Source organism: Chaetodon trifascialis, chromosome 5 (genome assembly GCF_039877785.1).
Source record: "Chaetodon trifascialis isolate fChaTrf1 chromosome 5, fChaTrf1.hap1, whole genome shotgun sequence".
Lineage (NCBI taxonomy): Eukaryota > Metazoa > Chordata > Actinopteri > Chaetodontiformes > Chaetodontidae > Chaetodon > Chaetodon trifascialis.
In genome coordinates, this window is record NC_092060.1 from 12,966,772 (window position 1) to 12,987,814 (window position 21,043).

A 21,043-nucleotide genomic window follows, 5' to 3' on the forward strand; every position below is an offset into this window, starting at 1 on the left:
TCTTCCACTAACAAAAACCAGTAACATCAGAATGATTTGATATATACTATAGATCCACAGTTTCCCCTTCTTTCCCTTTTTGTCGTGTGTTTCCCTTCTCCCCCTGTTTCCTGTCTGTCCCCCATGTCTTTACTGGTGTGTGTCTCCCTGCAGGGGTGTGGCTAACAGGTTGGGCTTTGTCTCCTCTGCCTGAGTGCAGCTGAACTCAATCATTCAATCAAGACTCACCTGTCACCACAATACATAAGCCTTTCCTCGCCTGCTTGCCAGCCTTCCTGACTTCTGTGCTCAGGTGCCTTGCCCTCCTCCTCATCAAGACCTCCCCACAGCAGTTTAAAAAATATGCATTTCTTGACACTGAACTATGGTGACAAAAACAATGCCTTGCTATACTTGAAGAGAGGAAAGCTTTAGAGCAACATCTGTGTGTGTGTGTGTGTGTGTGTGTGTGTGTGTGTGTGTGTGTGTGTGTGTGTGTGTGTGTGTGTGTGTGTGTGTGTGTGTGTGTGTGTGCAAATGACAGCTGTGACGCTGAGCATAAACACAAACTAAATGTTCAGACATTAGTTTCTATCCATCCACATCCTCTTCTTCCCCGGTTCCCTCTTTTGTTTATTTTTAGGCCATTTATAATTTATATTTTTAGTGTGTTTGCAGTTACTTTAGGGTACTAACACCCACCTCTAAAGAAAGCCTCCTGAAATAGCACCACTGACAGACAGATGGAATAAAATGCAGCTATGTTGGTGAGGAACAGGGTACTGGAAAAAAAAAAAAAAAAAAAAGGAAAACAAAGAACAATCTTTGTGTTTATGCAAGACGGGCTTTTTCTTGGGTGTGTAAGGTCAGCAGTGTGTCGTCAGTGTGTGTGTGTCTGTGTATGTGAGTGTTTGGTGGACGTATGCCTGTCTGTGTTTCCGTTTGTGGTGCTTATGACTGTGCAGTAATCAGCCAGGAGGAAGAGCTTGTCTAAGTGCAGACAGCGTATCTCCCCTAGCCTGAGGATCCACCCGTTTTCTCATACAATAAGCACACTCATTCATGCACAGCTCCATTTGACAGACTATAGACAACAATGTGTGGGATTTAGATTACAAAAGCATTGACACGAATACCAGGAAGAAGCGAATGAAAAGTTTCACCAAATGGAATGGGCAAGTGAGACAACAGTGCAGCACTGTTTACAACAGCATACTGTAAATAGACACAATGGTCTTGACAGAAGGGCTATTTTTACCAACTGTGAAGCAAACTTGATATTGAGATAAGAGAATGGAAAACTGTGTCAGAGAGGACAAAATGGAGAAATGTGCAGGGCAAGTGTAAGGGAGGAGTGAGATAAATGTCAGTGAAACAAAAACAACAATAAAATTCCTGCTTAGGCTTTAATGCCAAGTGGTACCAAGGGTTGTGAGTGGCAGATCATTGGCTTGTTGGGTGTTTTTCCATCAAATCAAATCAATCCACTTTTTTACCTCATATATTTGAGGTCTAAAATTATACATGCAGAATTAGAATTATGTATATTTTTCAATACAGTTTTGCTGTTGTGATTTATAAACATTACTGGTTTTGACAAACCTTAGACAGCATCAACATGTTTTTTCATTGCTGTCTAATTCTAATCTCGTGTTAGACCTGTTAAGTTTGAAGAGAAAGCCTTGTGTTTTGATTTTTGGGAGCTACCCCTCTGTTTACTTTTGGATCATGAGCATTGCTTTCAAGGTAATTTTTCTTTCTTATCTTTTCTTTCATTCATTTTCTTGGATGCCAGAACTTTACAAGATACAGGTCATGTAAATAATGTGTAACACTTGCCATGGCTAACATGATAGCGAACATTTGCTTGTTTACACATCCAGCACACATGGAGCAGCATAAGCATTCAGCTCGCAAATATTCACTATCCTTGTTGCTCTGCTTTCACCACCACCATCTCTTGAGGGAAGTTTCTGGGTCTTTACCCTCTAAATGCTCCATTGTATTTGCCAGCTTGCAGCGTAATTTGTCTGCTGCTTGGTGCTGAGCAGGGAGGGCACAGCTGGTTTATCAGCACATTTATTGACAGCAATGAGACTAAACTAGCAAAGTTGCATGCTGTGGTACTAAATCAATCAGCTGAAAAATGCTCCATAGAGCTGACGGGAGCTGCAGAGTTTGGCAACGCCACCGTCCATATTACATAGTCATTTTAGCCATTGTTCGTGCAAAAATGCTGATTGGTGCAGCTTTAAATACATTTAAATGGTCATATAAGAAAATATTCTTCAATGAGGTGACACCTTGAGTATCTAGTCCCTAAAAGCACAAAGCACATCTTAGAAATGCATATGTCTTGGGAAAGTTGGCCATTCAGGAAATTTTAGACTCTGACATTGACTCACACATTGATAATGACAAAGGAAAGTGACGAAGGCAGAAAAGCAGAACAAGTAAAATAAAATCTCCTAGTTTTCAAAATAGGAAACGATAAGAGACAGACAACATTAGAAATTGGGCGTGGGCGCTTCTGAAGACGACTGACTAACCTTGACATGGAAAACTCTAACCTCATCCTAACTGTCTGCATAAGCCTACTGTGACACAACAGCACACAAAACATTTCTTTCAGTCTCACAAAGACAGAAACATCTGCGATCAATTACTCCCACCCACCCAGCTATAGAATCCAATAATGACTGTAAAAGCAATTTTCTTTTATGATGTTGTTTTCCCTGCCTGCCATCGCTTTCAGTAACTATAGAGATGGATGGCAAAGGCTGGCATTGACTCCAAAGAGTGCTGCTCGATTCAGTGGTCATATTAGGCTGAAAAAAAACCCTCCACCACTACTACGTTCACTGGATGCACTACCGGTGGTTTACCCTCCCTGTTTTCTCTATATAAGGTGCTATAATGAGATCTTACGCACACACTCACACACAGGAGTGACAGGAATTTCAGTCCTGGACAGTAGCCAGTACCTACTCACTCCACAACAACCACTCTTTGGACCTGGGGCCCAGCAGGGAATGAAGTGAGTCCACTGTGAACCAAGCCTCTCAAACAAAGACTTGTGGTGTGGTGACGTCACTTCCTGGCAGGCTGTAATTCTGTTTGATGTGGGGTGTCTGCTGGTGGACGAGGGGGCGAGGCGATACCCCACAGGGACGGACGTAGGTCGGAAGAGGCCAAGAGAGGAAAGAGGGCTGTTAATGAGCACAGAAGCAGGAGGATGTTGTGGTCGGTTACAGTGCGGCTGCTTGGTTTACTGAACTCATTTCCTTCTCAGGCTTCTGCAGCACTGAGACGTAATCACTCAGCAGCTTCTGACCTGAATGTTAGGTCAAAGAGAAAAAAAGTACAGTGAGGGAGTGTTTGAGGAGGAGCGGGAATTTGGTGACAATAAAGATGTCAGTGAGGAGCCTGTAATTAGTATGGAGGAACTCCCAGAGTCACAAACACACCTGCAGTCTCAAACAATCACACCACTGTCACAGAGACAGAGATGAAGAGAAAATGAAAACCGATGGGGAGGGCTGTGATTGAATTCCAGACTGGACAGTTCTGAAAGTTAGATACAAAATTAGAATGAAAAACAAACACAACCTGTGATTCCAAGAGAAACCTGAAAGTCCCGCTCTGTTTCAGTGATCTCAAACAGTCCTGTGGACATCATTTAGTTTCACAGCCTTTGTAAAAGAACTAAAAGAAGTATCCAGTGCAATTCAAAGACCCCAGACCTTGCTAATCCAGTGACATGTTACCCTCATCCTAGCTTACGATGAGGTTTCAAGGGATAAATTTCACTTAGAGCCCTGTCACACAAGCCAACCTCAAAGAACCAATGCAACAAAGGTCGATCTGTCAAGCGCTTTAACTGGTGACGAGTGAAAAAGCAGCAGAAAGACAAACTAAATAAACGACCCAACCATTATCATGCCACTGTGAATCTGTGAAGTACCACATTATTGTAAAACTGGGCAGGAATCTGCCTGATGAAAAGGAAAATGAATGTGTACATTTATAGTGCACTTTTAACCACAGCAAGCATTTACAAGTCACACACTCACACACACACACACACACACACACACACACACACACACACACACACACACACACACACACACACACACACACACACACCAAAGGCAGCAAACTAGTTTACTATGCAGGGTGCTGGCCTGAGCATCTGGAGCAGTTTGGGGTTCAGTGTCTCGTCCAAGGACACTTGGACATGTAGACAAGAGAAGGAGGTGGGGATCGACCCGCCAACCCTGTGATCAGTGGACGACCAGCTCGACCTCCTGCTCGCACAAAAATGTTGCTTTGCTTTACTCTGCTGTTGTATCAGCCAGCTGTTTTCAGAAGAGGCGGTTGTGGTCGAGCAAAAGAATTTTACAAAACTGTCTCCGTCACTTTTGCTTGTTGCTGTGAGTCAACACAAGTTATGTGTTAGCGAGCTCTGTGTAAATGCGCAACCTGCGCAAATACTTTGTGTTAAGTGCTAACAAAAAAATGTTAATGTGCTCATATGAAAAACCAAGATGGTAAACATGGCAAGCATTGTCATTGTGAGTCTGTTAGCATGTTGGATCCACAGAGCAGCAGGTGTGGCTGTAGACCAGGGCATCACTCACTCATTAGTTGAACTTTTGTTTTGAACACTGACTGCCTAATTGGTGGAGGTCTGACAGCACTTTTTAGTTCAGTATCTTGTTATCATTAATGCCAGTTTGATGTTCTCAGTCAGCCAAGCAGCAGATGATAGACAAGGCAACAGTGCCAGACTCAGTGCAAAAACTATGGCAATGGTCAGCCACAAACACTCAACAACAGCCCAGCATCGCCTCACAGTCCACTGTTAGCTTGATGTGACAGGGCTCATAGATTTTTGACACTGGTGTCAAAGGTAGTGCCCGACGACACAGTCAGCTCTCTAAGTTCTTTTACACTCAGGCTGTGACAGTTTGGGTTGGGTTGTAAGAGTGACTCCAACTAATCCAGCTCACAGGCAGAGGATCAGAGGACGTATAAAAACAACTGCTCCCACAGGGATGTGTCACATTCAGATGGGGGCCCTATTGTCCCCCGACAAAGCCTTGGTGCTATGTCACATTCCCGAAATCCACGCCGGGGAAGGGGGCTCAGGGAAGGAGTGATATTTTTCACACCGAGGCACAAAGCCACAGAGCGTCGGTCTCCATGAGTCACACATGGGGAGGAAAAGAGGCTGAGTAATCACAATAATAACCACCATCATCCTGTCGTCTCGACAGTCGCTACTAACCGGGACTCCTCACCCAATCAGTACAGTAATCCAGATTCAGATCACTCCTCAAGTTGAGAAAATATTGCTGTTGAATCAGCTGTGACGGTGGTTATGTGTGTGCTGAGCACGATAATTGTAGTGCGTTACTAATCACTTCCATCTCTCAGCTAGTAATGGGGCAGATTTTAGCAGGGCTTTTCACATGGCTGAGTCCACTAAAGTGGCCCACTGGGGCCTGACTGTACTGCCTTGTGCAAAGCTTACTGTCGTGTGTGGTGTGCTGATAAAGACATAGCAATATGGACTGGGAGATTAGTTGTGGTGTAATGGGCAGAGATGAAAACTAGATGTCAAGTCACTGCCAACTAAGTGCTTCTATGGGTTCAGCCCTTTCTCTTGCATGTGTGTGTGTGTGTGTGTGTGTGTGTGTGTGTGTGTGTGTGTGTGTGTGTGTGTGTGTGTGTGTGTGTGTGTGTGTGTGTGCTGGCACAGGGAGGTCAGGGGCGCGTCTGCCACGAGCTCAGCTCTCGCTCTGAGAGAAGCCATCATCCATGACCTCATCCAAGGAAAAAATCCCCCTCTCCTGCCTTCTTCTCCTCCCTCCTCTCTCCTCCAGCAGCTGAGCTCTGAGCGCTCCTTCTGCATTCCTGCTCTGTGAACAGCTCCCACACTGTCTCGAGGCTGCGGCAGGAGAGAGGGAACACACAGAGTAGCAGTGGGTGGAAGGACAGACGGAGAGCAGCAGAGGGGAAAATCTCGCTGAGGTCACGGACCCCACTAATAGCCTGTGGGCTGCTTAGGCGGCCTCATGGGGGGGATTTAAATTTGTTGGGCAGTCACAGAGATGAAGGCAGATGAATGAAGAAATTCAAAGGAGGGAAAGTCATTCCTTCATTTGCTTTAAATTTTCCGGTCCTTGGTTATGGGTGTTCCCATCATACATTGAGCTGAAGGCAGGGTAACACCCTGGACACCTTGCCAGTCTATCAAAGGGCTATACATAAAGACAGTGTAAGACATTCAAATGAAAGCAGCATGGCTCCACTGGTCCACCACTTTGGGCTAGACTGAAATATCTCAACAACTACAGAGTGGATTGACATAAATTCTGGTTGACGATGCATCCTAATGACTTTTTTTCCCATGCCAAAAGCAACTTGACATATTTTTAGTGAAAGGTCCCAGCAACTATTGGATGGATTACCATGAAATCTGATACAGACGTTCATGTCCTCAGGATGATGTGTAACTATTTTGATGCTCACCGACTTTTCATCATGAGCCAACAGCAGTTCAAATTTCCAAAATCTATGACCCAAAATCTGCAAAACCCATGACATTCCCATGAGCCTCATGTGTAATGCATTAATTAGCCAATGTTAAACTGAGCTAACTAAAGGATTAGAGTGAACGTGGTAAACATTACATCTGCTGAACATCAACATGTTTGCATGCAGAGCAGCTGTACTGCGTGTGTGATTGTATCTGACACGCTGCATGAGAGATAGAAAGGGCCTTTGTCGTTTCAGTGATTGTTTGGAGTGACAGGAGCATTCCCGCTCTGCCCCTATATCAAATATTCATATCTTATGCCCATAGTATTTCTCCACAGAGGAAATCCCTCTTTCCTAACAACCCTTTCAGGATCAAACTGGAACAATTAAGATTGCTTAAAGTGTTTGCCTTGGGGGTGAGGGGTGGTGGTGGTGGGGGGGTGAGGTGTTTCAACAGCAGCTGACCACAAAGGAAACACAGTGAAGAGGAATGCCTGGAGCCCACTCCTTGCGGTAACCAGAGCCTGCTGCCGTCTGCTCTGACATCCGTCCGCCTCTCCTTTGTCATAAGCTGTGGTGTCAGCCAGCTCAACTGGCCAGCACGCGTTGGGCTGATCCTCTAAAACCACCATTAGGTGCCTGCGTCTACACATACACACGCACACACACAGGCGGATATGGGAGGAGTTTTTTTTATTTCAGAGAACTGCAGAGCGTACTGTCAGGGGTAGAGAAAACAGATGAGTCAAGCATGCAGTCATCAGTCTTCCTGTCTGTTTGCCGACATGCTGTTGTTTGCTTGACTTATTTTTTTGGCTTATGTGTGTGTGCGGCAGTGGTGATGGTGATTAGGGGAACGGTCAACTTCATCGAGTTTCTTGCCTTGCTTTCTTATCACTCCCCTCTTAACCCAACCCCAGTCGCTCTCTGTCTCTAACTCTCTCTTCTCCTCTTACCCAGTAAGTAATGCGATGCCACCATCAGCCTCCTTGGGGCCTAAATAGACCTCAGTGAGAATTTAATAGTGTGGCCATGATACATAACAAGTGTCTGTCCAGCAGGGTGACATCAGCAGAGGGGAATCTGCTGGTATCCCTGCCCAACTCCTGCTGGCACCAGGAGCAAGTGGACTGAGCTGAGCTGCTTTTTCAACACTACTAACATAGAGAGCAGCAATGTGGAGCAGGGGCAGACTTTACTTCATTTGGGGGTCCTATAAACAAACAGCGAACATGACCATTTGCAATCGAATCGGACTGTTACGTTATAACCCTTTTTATAATTGCAGTATATGAGACAGCATTTGTGATATGGCTGGCATTTTCTCTGCAACAGCTTTTCATGTATTTACATTTCGTGTTACTGGCAGAGCCTCTTTCACCGCACAGGATTCAAACCGCTCACCCACACAGACAAGATGTGACACAGTGGACAACATTAAATCTGAGTGTTGACTTGACTTCTTTTTTTTTTCTCCATTTGTTTCCTTTCAATTGTCATTTTGAAAGGAATTCTGTGACCTGTATTATTAAAAGTGTGTTACCACAGGTGTCGTCGATGTAACCATGACTGAAGGATGTTACTGTGTTTTTTAAGTATTAGTTTGTTATTCTGGGAAATAGCTTTATTGCTGGGAGTTATCGTAGCCTAAAGACTGGAACTATGAAGAAACAGCGAGAGCATCTCATGGTGGGATTACAGTTGCCGTAATGCCAAATCAAAGTCTATGGTGCAATGGAACTCATGAGAGGACATGAGAGAGTGAGTTTGGCGAAACAGGTGAACTCTGCCAGCTGTATTCAATTTGCCTAATAATCCTTGCATGCTCCACTTCTAACCTGTATTAATACTGACATATATGAGTGTTTTGCTGAAATATTCCCTCGTTTGATACAGCATGAAACACAGTTCACCTGTTTTGCCAAACTCACTCCTCTCCTGTCATGTGATCCAATGCAGTGGATGCTTCTGTATGGCTTGCCAGGTGGCAGCAGCAGTAGGGTGAACAGGCTGTTGCTGGGGTATTGTCTTTTAATATCCTCTGGGCTCCGTGCAGGCACCTCACCTCACCAACATCACTGATGCAATGTACTTGAATGCCAGTAATGTTCTGGGTGGTTTTAACGGCTAAAGAAGCGTGGCTCTAGCTCCATAATTCATGCATAGACAAGAGAGAGGTATTGATCTTCTCATCTAACTCTCAGCATGAAACGGAATAAGAATATTTCCCAAACTGTTGTTTTAATGGTGTGACTGAGCAGTCATGGTATAGGTAAAAGGTGGACTGATAAGAACTGCTGACTGAGTGAAGTATGCTACTCATACAGCATGGTGTTCCCGCCAGCCTTCTGAGGAAGTGACAGTTTTCTTAGCAGCAACATTTTATTATTTCCCTTGTAACTTTTGGTGCAGTGTTAAAAAATGTTTGCGGTTAAAAGAAGTAGCTGAGCTTGATGAAGTCGTGGAGGGAGTGGGGATGACTCAAGAATGACCAGTCTAACTTTAATCTAACTAATGAGGGGTGTTGGTCAGTCAGTAAATACCCTCTAAATTAATGAAAAATGAGCTTTCATTACTTAATATTTTGCCTTTTGTAGGCTGCAGGGACATATGTGACTGCCTTTGCCACAATGGTAAGCCTGTCTCTGAGCACATTTGTCATTTTAATGGGTAAAAGGAAGAGGAAGAAAAGGGAGACAGGAAAAGGATGAGGATATTGAAGAGGGGATACATATGAAAGGACAGGAATGAAGAATAAAGAGTTCACAGGATCCGAAGGGTACATTAAAGTAAAGGACCAGAGAAGGAGTGAGAGCTATGAAAGGCAGTCTTCTTAAACTCCTTCATCTTTGTTAACCACATGCAGTCGAAGACAGGCCGGCACCCTCCTCAGCAGAAGCTCTCACCTTGACCCATTCTCTATCCTCTCTTCATCTCTCGCTCCCCCTCTCATGTTACTATGTCGACCTTATCTCTCACTCCTTCTCTTCATTCCTGTCATCCTCCCCGTCCTCCTCCTCTTTGGCTGTCCTCACCATGTGAACGAGGCGATACAGACTGTGTACAACATACTGATCCCCTGAAACCTCTTTTTGTCATGCGACAAAGGCTGTGTCGCTGTCACCACCTCATCAGTCAGGCCTGAGTGGCACACTGAGGCAGCGCTGGCACTTCAGTTTGACTTTACAGCAGCACTTGGGGATCTTGCGAGCATCATGCAAAGCACATTTTATTTTGCCGGAACAGCCAATTGTATACAGTAACATCTGAAGCAGATTGGGGCACACACACTCATTAATATCAGGTAATAATGTGTTCCTGTTGATGATATCCGGTCAGAGAATAATTATATTTCCAACTGTTGGTGTGCGCACTTCCATAAGAGTGGAAACTACCCATTGTTGCTCCTCAGTAGGGCAGGAAGCACCTTTCACAACAAAGTCACCCTCCTCACGCTGATTCAATCCAGTGCAACCACTATAGCATCTGATTACACAAGTCTATTTGGCAATGTGTCAAGACGGCAGAGTGGTTCACCTTTTTGTAAAAGAGAGAAATATTAGGTGACTACAAATATGCAACATTATCAGTACACCTTTACACTGCAATAATTATCTGTAATAAGCACAGTAGGTGATTCTGGCCTTTAAGGCAAACGACCTCCAATACACAAAATGTACCTAAAAAATATCTTTTTTTCTAAAACATCATCATCATGAAATTAAAAAAAAAAAATAGTTGGAAACATTATTGTTAGCCTCAAAGTCTCTAATTGAAAGGCACGATAAAACAAAGGCGCCTGAAATGACTACTGCTGCCAAAAATGTACCGAAAACAATAGCAATCTTTGAACATTGGCATTTCCCACCCAATGAATTCTGCCACTTCCAATGAATTTTGGCTAACCTGAAAGGAAAAGCCTTCTGAGCTGTGGAAATATCCTCTTTGAGTCTCTCTAGGAACATTCAAGAACACTCAGAAGGCAAGGACGAGCGACAGATTCTGCGGAGCCTTCGCAGTGACCCTACAAGGAAAATTCAAAAGCGGTGCAGCGCTGATGCCTGATGATGGGCCACCATACCGGACAATATTTCCTGGCTGTGGTCCACCAGTTCACTGAAAAACAGAACCCAGCGAACTCTCCTCTCTCTCAGCATTCTGGCTCTTTGGTGGCCATCAGCCCCGGGAATAGCAGCTATGTGAGCATGACTGCACAGCACTATTTCTGTGTGCTCTGCTACTTGACATTGAGAGGCCAGGATTAGGTGGCTCCACTACTGTAAATGACTAGCCCGTCACACATACAAACACACATACACATGTGTGTGCTTTTGCAAAGACACACACATTCATACACACAGCATATGAGATCCTGTGACACAGAATGGAAAATTAGCTGAATTTATTCGTAACTGAGAAACCACAGTCGTCAGCATATTGTCGCTGTCCCCTGAAAACTTTTCATAATAAAAGCAGGTCTGGTTGCAGCTTTGTGACAAACACTGTTTTTTCAAAGGAACCAAAAGTTTCTTTCAAATGTTTCTCTTTTAGACTGAAGGTCATTTATGCCTAAAGGTCTTGTGGCGCACAGCTGCATATGGGGGGAAAAAAAGGCATAAAGCCTGTTGTGACTCCACTTGAGAAAAACTGCCTCAAGTGATGTCATATGAGTTAGCATCAGTTGGGGCTGAAGACTGAAGAAGTCTGAAAATGAAAAAAAGAAATGGAAAAAATCTGGGGGTGTGGAATTAGCAAGAAGTGAGTTTACCAGACCTCTGCAGCTTGAGGCTAGAGAATCGAGGCTACACAAGCTGCTACTGGCATAACACACCCAAATCTCTGACTGAACTGCCAGCGGCTGAGTTGTATTGTGGGTAATGTAAGACAATGAAAGATTTGCAGAATGAAAAAGACAATACGTCTGGTTCTGCTGCACCGATTTTGGTCATTCTTTTGTTCACCATGAGTGTGTTAAAGAAGTATTATGCAACTCTTTTAAGTAGAATGACCGTCAAACAAGCAAAGATATAGGCTACTATATTTTGCATTTTTGTTTGTTTTAATGCATGTGAATACATTTTGTGTGGTTTTTTGATTTGCAAACTGCTTACCTCAAATTGCCCCTTTATAGGCAAATAAAGAAGTCTGAATATTACGGAACATGTCTACCATGCAGTGAGTTCATCGGCCAAACTTGCAAACTGAGCAGTGCTCATGTACATGGGTTGCTTTTTCCTGACAAAGCTAAACGCTCAACTGCTGTTTCTCTGTTGCTCAACAAATGGTATGAGGAGTTCCTGAATCAGGTACCACACCCTTATGGTTCAGCTGAACATCTGTCTTTAACTACCAGCGTGAATATTTGAGTATTTTGTTTATTCAGTATATATAGAAAGTATGGGAATCAAACCCACAAACTTTGTTGAAAAGGATCCCATAGCAAACATGTAAACACTCATGTTTTGCTGTGGATTCTTGCTTGTAATGGTTTGGTTAACCCCTGTAACCCACACACAGACACAGCACCAAGGCATTACACTACCACATTCACACACACACACACACACACACACACGCACACACAGAGTCAGTGTAACAACATCCGTGTAGGAGGTGACTTCAAGGGGTGACTAACATTTGGCTGAGTCTCAGCCTGCCTTTGAGTCCAGCTGGGTCTTTTGACTTTCCTTACCCCCCATTAAACCTGCGTGTGGCATATATGACAGCATTGTTGCATCCTGCTAGTATTTGCCGCATGTGGTCTCTCTGTACTCTGCGGCATTCAGGGCTGGTTGAGGTCTCAGATGTTATACTTGGTGGTGTGTCTTTGAACATGACATCTGTTGGCTGTGTGAGTAATGGTGTGCGGTGCCGTGGCGTGATGTGTTGTGGCTGAACATCAGGTGTTCTCTGGCCTGTACATCGCACATCTGTTCCCCGCGGCTCAGTACATGCACACGGCGGTAAGTGAGTCCTGACTGCATTCATCATGACTGATCTGTCAGAGAGACTGATGATGCTGTCGTCAACACATGGAACTGATAACATCTTCATTTGGTCCAAAGAGAAAGGCCTCTGAGAAACATGTTCATTTCAATGACAATCAATCATTTGTTTGAGTGGTATCTACCCTACCCACTAATCTATGGTATCTACCCCTAACCAGATTTAATCATAATAAAGGCTTTCTGACTCAATATCTGCACAACAATGACTAAAAATATTTGCCTTTTAAGCACTGAACATAATAGCACTAATGGCCAGGATACAGGTGCTCTGGTTAAAAGCGGTCCTCACACGTCAGACACAGGGGAAATAAAAATATTATGTTTACTATAATTACAGCTGCTGAATGGGCCAAAAGAACACACTGCTGTTATCATTACCCAGACCAGCCGTTTTAAAATATCACATTAATGTGTCGTCCAACTCAGGAAGTGAACCAAAGAGCGAAAATAAACTTGACCTTACTTAACTGATCCGTCAGTACGACATCTGAGACTCCTATTAATTCTAAGAACAGAGTTTGATGTAATGAAGAGAAAAGAGTCAAATATTATGATAATCCTTTTTTTTATTTTGCTCTGAAAAAAATCACAGAAATAACAATCACTTCAAAACTGCAGGACAGGATTTGAAAGGGTGGAACACTTTAATTCACATTTTCTTTTTTCTTTTTTTTTTTGCTTGACAGCTGAACATGGATCTGAGGGAGTTTCTTAGATAATGTTGGTGAGACAACATGACGTGACAACATTTTCATACCAAATTCTTGCTACAGTGCATTTGATATTTGACTCCCTTTTAAAGGTTTCAGAACAATACAGACGCTGAGTGCACAGTTTCTATGTTGCCTTTAATCAATGCATAGACAGTGCAATGAATCATAATGACGGACATTGATGTGTCATTGAAACACTGAGGCAGAACTCTAAACCTAACGTAGCCCTAAAGATCCCCAAACCTACACGATAAATCTGGATGCAGGGAGTCAAAGAGAGCTGCTTGCCCCTGCCTCATTACCACAGCTGATGTGCCTTTGAGCAAGGCCGCTGAAGCCCCAAACCTCTACAGTGGAGCTGCTTAATGGCTGACAGATCTGACTGGTTGTACTGGGCAGCCTCCAGGAGTGAATGTGTCAGTGTGTAACTGTGTGAGTGTGCGCAGGGCGTTCCTGAAAAGCCCTAAATGAAACTCCCCAGAAGAATTAAAAAGTAATCATGTCTGTTCGGCGATCAATTCATTAATCACAGTGCTATTGATCATCTACTGAGCGCCAAAAACTAAAGCCAGAAATCAGATGTTTATGCGTCATATCTCGTTTCAGGAAATATTTGCTATCTCAAGGAGCTTCTGCATTGTTTTTTTCTGTTTCATAAATAAATATATATCGTCCAATAAGGAATATAAAAACAACTGTAACATCATTACTTTAAAAAGTGTTGAAGGTGGTTAAAATCTCTATAAATACAGTTAGCTTAAATAAATAAATTAAAATTATAAATATTCCGTTTACTGTACACAAAAAAAGAAGATGGACTTGTGCAGGAAAATATAAAATGCTGTCTGTTGAGAGAAAAAAATCCAGGTTGAGCTCTCGGTGTTAAAAATCTTATCTTGTTCAGTTCAGTCTGGAGCCTCTTTTCACACAGTCCAGAAGCAGCACAGAGTCTTGACATGTCCCTTCTCCTTCTCGTCCCTTCGCGCTCCTCACGTCACCAGTCCATCCTCGGGGCGTTAGTATTCCAGTTTCAGGCGGGCCATCTTTTTCTGAGGCCTTCAGGAATATGTTCAGCTGCCCGTTCATTTTTTTCATCTGAACGTCAGGCAGAGGATCAGGCAGACAACAACCTCTGTTCCCTTCTTCATGTAGGATCCTTTTTTTCCTCCAGAACCTCCTTTGGCGGTTCACTTCTCCTTTTCTATTTTGAGGTAGAATTTCCGCATCTTTGCCTAACGAGAAAAAAAAAGAGGCAATGAGCAAAACCTGATTTCATCCAGACAACAAAGAAGAAAGAAACATGAAGAGGTTTGTCAGTGTATGTGTTTGTAGGCCTGCTCCTCTCCACTCACCTCTCTTTGTCTCTTCAGTGGTTGGACGCTAACCCTAGTTTGACCTTCTCTTCATTCTCTACATCATACGCTCCCCGCTTGTGAAACCTGCAATAAACAAAACAAAAGGAGCTTGTTCAGACTATTTGCTGTGTCTTGTCTTTGACAGGTATCGGCTAAGCCTCAAGTAAAACCCTTTATCTGTGTGTATGGTGGTTTGTGTGTGTTTGTGTGGTGAATCTGCAAGCCTTTTTCCTCACCTGAGCAACAGCAGGAGGCCTATGATGATGAGGCAGACGGACGACAGCACCACCGCCACCACAGCCAGGGCTGTAGTCCGGTTGTAGCCCTCCTGGGGTTTCTCTAAGGGCAGCGTGAAAAACTGACACCTTTCACCAGAGTAACTCGGGTTGCACCTGCAGACAGGACAGAGATGGAGTCTGTGAATACGAGCTTAATAATTCAGTGGCTCCGGATTGGTGGAGGATAGATGTAGAGCTCATACTTACACACAGGATGGGGAACGGACGTCCCTCACGTACTTGCAGGTGCCGTGAATGCAGAAATCCTTAAACTTCCTCAGGCATGGATTCCTCTTCTTCCCCTTGCCTTTCCCCTTCTTTCTCCCCTTTCCTCTCCTTCTCTTTCCTTCAGTGCTTTCCGCCTCCAGGATGGCAGACGGGTCTTTCGGTTTGCTTGACATAGCGACTAAATAAAAAAGGGAACAAAAAAGAGGAAAAAGAACGTCGATTAAATTGTCTTTCTTAAGGAAGCCAGTAAAAACTGAATCAGGAATATGAGAAAAACAACAAACTTGACTGCCTTACCTTGCGGCAGTTCCAGTTCATAGTCTCCAGACATGCCATCTTCGTACTCGTCTTCATAATACTCATCATCGTAGTCCTCCTCCTCCTCCTGACCATACTCCACTGTTGTTGCACCCACGCTTACGCTCTCCTCCTCTGCCCCCCTGTCTTTGGTTGTGTCCAAAAGCTTGAAAACAGCTCTGTGCCGCTGCCTGTCGCTCTCATACCTGTCGACTGCAGCACCACTGGCCATTCTGGACACCACTGGAGGAGACAATAAGAGCGTTTGACATGTTAGGAATGCATGCTAAGTGTTTGATACACTCTTGAACAGAACAGACCTCCAAAAAAAAGTCCTCCTCTAGGGGACAATTAATGCAAACAGGTTAGTGTGCCAGGGTGGGCTGGACCTCTGAGGGCAAGTTGAAACATGTTGTGCACAAGGAGGCTCCAGGCAGGATTTTTGGCTTTCAGTGCAATCCCACTGATCCCTTCAAGGAAGTGCGCAAGCTCAAATACAGAGCATGGTCCTTGGCGCTTGGTAGGTATCCACTGCCGTGCTCAGGAGCACTTCAGCAGAATGGAACCTGGGCCAAAACCATGATTGAACTAGCCTCCCTCAGAGGGACAGTTTGTGGGCTTTGGATGGGAAATACGGTGGGTGACTGGGGGGTGGGGAGCCAAATAGAAGTTGGCACATGCTCTCTCTGTCTCATGCACACACACAAAATGCATGGACAGACCGTTAGCTAATGTCAGGCAAGAATATGAGTTAAAAATAAATGTATCCAGTTACATAAAGCATGCTCTAAAATAGAGAGATGACCCCATTAGCTCCTGAATAGACCTGGCATCATGAAAACCGTTGCCTTAAAGGTTATGAAGTTTACAAGACATGTTATTAGCTCGGCCATGCATGAATGGTTGACGCCAATAGCCGAGATGAGACGGCGTGGCACAGGTCGAAATGTCAAACACAATAATCAAAGTCCACAGGGAAACAACTTATTTTACATGAGCGCACATGGAACTCACCCAAGGCGTGAACCAGCAGGAGCACAACACCGAAAATCCTCATGATGCGCCTACTTCCAGTGATCTTCAGGGGAAAAAGTAGTCAAAAATATGTGTGAGGTTCAAGTATTCCTTCCACTTGTTCCGGATCTAAATATTCCTTCGCTTCTGTCTTTCTTTTCTGTTTTACTTTCTTTCTTTTTGTTCTTTTCTCTCTGTGTGTTTCTGTGGATTAATTCCGCTTGTTTGCGACCTCTTCGTGCGCCTCCGGGGGGCTGGTGCGTTACGGTCAGAGGGGAGCGCAGAGAAAGCATCCGCACAGAGGCACGGCTGTATTTATGGGCCCCTGCGCTTCACCACGCCTACAGCGGCCGAGCAGTGAGCTGCGCTCTGAGGGGGCTGCAGCGCCACAGCGGATGACAAGATGCGCACTGACGCTGTGCGAAGTGTGCGCTGATGTTGCAGATACTAGCACATGAAGCACATTAATGAACGGATTATTGATCACTCTGGTGGAGATTAAGAGCAAAGTGCCGTTCTGACTTTAAATGAATGTTACTCTGACGGTCACAGTGGCAGGCATTACTAAAGGTATTAGTATTCTAGTAGATGGGATTTTACCCACTCTAAATTGTACTAGAGCGCATCCTATGGAGGTTTCTGTGGAAGCTATTAGGAATTCATTATATGGTTATTTTCTAGCAATGAATTAATTTTGTCAATCCCACCTTCTTCTTAAAGCTAGACCTACCTTTAAAGGCACTTTCATTTCTGTAATTGTATTTCATTTTTGCGTTTTTGTTTGTTTGTTTGTTTTTGGTCAAACACACAAGAAACAGAAAAAACATGGTATGTGAGAAACAAAATACCACAAAGGAAGGAAAATGGAATGTATAAAGAAATAAATATTTCCACAAAATAGTGAAATCTATACCTTTTTACTCTAACTTTGATGATTGACATATATGTTTTTTGACCCATTCACTCACTCACGCATGCACGCTGGCTCAAGAGATTCAGTGTTGCTTAATCCAGATGAGTCCAGTGAAACACACATATGAGCGCAAAGTAGGCTCAGGTACTCTGAAGTAGAGTCATTACAGTGATATTGAAAAACGGCAGACAAACTCAAGCAACAATAGAGAAAACAACGATGACAGCACGTTTTAAACTTACCTGGTGAATTCCTGTATGCTTATAAATAAAACATACATCTTGTAAGAGCGTTCACGGGCAAATATTGCACAGCTTGTTTACGCCACCCCGTGGTCAGAGTGGAAACTACATCATAGCAACCCTGCAGTCGGAGCTCTGCAGCTGGACTCATGACCTCATGACAAAGCTCATGGCAGATTCCTCACCTCGTACACCAAACGAACTGACCGTGACCATATTATTCAGATGAAATAACCAGACGATTTATACAAATCAGACTAATATGAAGCTTTATTTAAGCGTTGGTTCAAATCCCACCAAGATAGTATCTGTACAATAATGACATGAACCTGCATGCATAATATCATATATTGATATACCATATAATTTATATGGTACCTAGAGATCTGCTACATACACATAAAACCATATAAAAAGCTTTTGATACAATTGTACTTGTTTGGTTTGGCTTGGTTAACCTATTTTCAAGTAAGAAAATCCAGCAGAGGGCAGGAAAGACGCGACAGTTGAATGCAAGAGCCCCAACAGTGAGAGGATCCTCTCACACACACACACACACACACACACACACACACACACACACACACACACACACACACACACAGGTAATCCAGTCAAATCTGGTGAGGTCTGATGATGTTATCGTGATAAAAAGTGTAATCTACATATTATAATGTAATCATTAAAACAAAGTGTTTCTGTTTCCAACATAATTTGAAACACTCACATTATATATATATGTGTGTGTGTGTGTGTGTGTGTGTGTGTGTGTGTGTAGGCTATACATATCTAATTATACATATTATACTTTGCACATTTCATTTGGAATATCTGTTTACATAATTATGATCTGAGTGTGTAGAATTGAGGGGGTTACAAGTGCATTTCAGTGTGTAATTCTCTTCCATAACTGAAAAGTACATGAAGTACTTGATGAAAGAATAACTTTCCATGTTTGAAAGAATTTTCTAAAAGCAGAATGATGCAGCATGTTCACAGATTAAGTGAAAGTAATTAAATAATTAGAAATTAAAATAAAGATATGCTTTGAGTTAAAAACGTAAACAACAGGCTGGCATTGAGAAATCACAAATGGGCTTTGGAGTATTTGTAGTGAGTGAACTGTTTCTCAGTAGCTTTTTAAGTCCATAAGATCAAGTTCTTGAGCCAAGAGTGTTTGACTTTTAACTTTCCTTATTTGTTTTGGAGGAAACATACAAAAATTAGAAAATCTTCAAGTTTTGAAATGTTGGCAAATTAAGAGAAGTTAGAGGACTTAGGGGTTAACTTAACTGAAACACAATACTGAATACTGAAAGATTGCATATTTTTGTGCTGACATCAGACTCCGACTGTTCAGACCCACTGAACCATTCAGACACATTGCACTGATGCAAATAGAGATTATTATTCATCTGATGCAAAATTTTCCAAAGACAGTGTCATAAAAATAATATTCTACTTCACCTTACTGCTATCATGTAACTTTAAAAAAGATGTGTCATGAACCTTTTTTACTTGTCATAAGCAGTCACTGTGGATATCCTGATGACTGGTTTTACATAACACATCATATTATTATTACTGCACATGTTGATGAGGTTATTTTAATTAGGAGGTAATGCAGCTGCTAACAGTGGTGAAATAAGTTTCAAGTCTCAAGGGATCAAAAGCTGCAGCAGATCAAACGACAATTGCAGTCTGTAACATTCCTTTGGGGGAGACTGGCTGCTGCTGTCTTCCTCTGCATCCCTCCTCTTCCCCTGCCCTGGAGTCACTGCATAACTTGCCAACTGTCTCACAAACTGACAGAGGACTGACATGAGAGGGTGACCGTCTGTACTGTAGTCGGCCACTCTCCAGCGGTTGGTCAGCTCTGTGCTTTCAGTGCGGTACACAGTGGAGAGGACTCTGGTGAAGTTAGTGCCTTCAAACTCTATCTTGAAGACCCTGTTTCTGGGGTCGGATTGTCTTCTCAGGGAGAACTGGGGAAAACATGTCTGGAGACAAAAGGAAATCCTTGGAGCCCTCAACTAGGCTGTGGTGCAGGGCAAGGATGGACTTTTTCATGGAGATCACATTTATACTGTTCAGACGATGGATCCTCAAGTTTGTGACAACCGTCTCAAGGATTGGTCCTGGCCTCAGGAGTTCATCTAAATGGAAAGAATCACATGATTGGACTAATTAAAGCCTGGATTAAAATGTCAAGTTAGCTGTGCATTTATGTCTTTAAAACACAGTTCACTCCACAGCAGGACTTACTGTGAAAAACTGTCTTGACATGTTTGATTATCAGTGTGATTAACAGTACAAGCATAAAACAAAACACGACATTAAACAGCTTTCAATCCAATCCAAGTTTGTTAATTAGCGCTCACTAAACAAGTTCTGCTGTTAGCCTGACTCTTGGTAAAAATGAAATTATATTTCAATGACCTCCAGACTAGCTGTTTATGTCTTTTCCAATAAAATTTTATTATTATTATTATGTCATCATCATGACCACCAATGACACGATAATGACTTGGCGTCAAGTCCAACTTTTTATGTGTGTTTGTTTTTTTAGAACATCTCACTAAATCTACTTGTACAGGAATAAAGACACAAAAAACTGAACAATAATAATATCTGCGATGACATTTACAAAGTGCGTTGACAGTGACAGCAAGTGGTGAATGCACATGTTAAAAACTGTGCATTAATGGACTACAAGTGGGCAGTCAGTGGATGTTTTGGGTCAGTAGGTTAGTGAGTCAGAGTTTAAATAGCTTGTCATCAGCTGCTAAACGGGAAAATACTCTGAGAAGTGATTCATCATTTTAGTCATTATTAAAGGGAAAAGGTCAAATATTTGCTCAACCTCACAAATGTGCCAATCTGCTGCCTTTCTTCGTCACACTGTACATGTACCCTGAATACATTTGGGCTTTTTGTCGGAAAAAACACAATGGCAGGCACTTTCTCTGCTTTTACTGAGCAGAGAGACTTTCAATAATTGACTGATAAGGAAGAAAACGGCAGATTAATTCATGATGAAATAATATCTACTTGAAGCCCGAGACTTCGTGTGCTCATACGCAGAGGAGGATTAAGGTAGTCATGGGCCCCCTTATGCTTCATGCTCTCCCACAAACATACACTCCAGGTACACTAGCATTACTGGAACAGCCTTCAATTGCAACAAAAATACTACAGAAAGGTATTCAACCAGATTTTAGCTAAACCAAGACACAACATCTGCAGCAGCAGCACAGGCCACCCTGTTTTTCTAAAGCATAACACCTTCTTACAAAACAATCAGCTGGGCAAAAACAAACTCAACAAAACACAGTAACACATCAGCCGCAGCAGCAGCAAATGTAAGGATAATAATGGCAGCAATGCAACAACACTGCAGCCCAATAAACACATTTTACCTTTAAAGGGCTCTCTTCCTTGTTTTCCTGGCTGAGAAGTATTTGATG

General features: G+C 43.0%; 1 protein-coding gene across 1 annotated transcript; it reads right to left on the reverse strand.

Moving 5' to 3' along the window:
- Positions 1–13,086: 13,086 nt before the first annotated feature.
- On the reverse strand, positions 13,087–16,712 carry hbegfa (heparin-binding EGF-like growth factor a). The gene is made up of 6 exons (XM_070961926.1): positions 16,422–16,712; positions 15,408–15,650; positions 15,090–15,288; positions 14,841–14,996; positions 14,602–14,688; positions 13,087–14,481 (listed from the first exon to the last, which is right to left on the reverse strand). The coding sequence occupies exons 1-5, from the start codon at positions 16,462–16,464 to the stop codon at positions 14,616–14,618; spliced, it is 714 nt and encodes a 237-aa protein (XP_070818027.1). The 5' UTR covers positions 16,465–16,712; the 3' UTR covers positions 13,087–14,481; positions 14,602–14,615.
- Between the last annotated feature and the right edge of the window lie 4,331 nt (positions 16,713–21,043).

Coding starts and splice junctions, on each gene's coding strand:
- hbegfa (XM_070961926.1), bottom strand. CDS start 16,464: ATGAGGATTTTCGGTGTTGTGCTCCTGCTGGTTCACGCCTTGG. Junction 15,289..15,407: donor TGAACTGGAACTGCCGCAAG/GTAAGGCAGTCA, acceptor TTTTTTATTTAG/TCGCTATGTCAAGCAAACCG. Junction 14,689..14,840: donor GGCCTCCTGCTGTTGCTCAG/GTGAGGAAAAAG, acceptor TGTTTATTGCAG/GTTTCACAAGCGGGGAGCGT.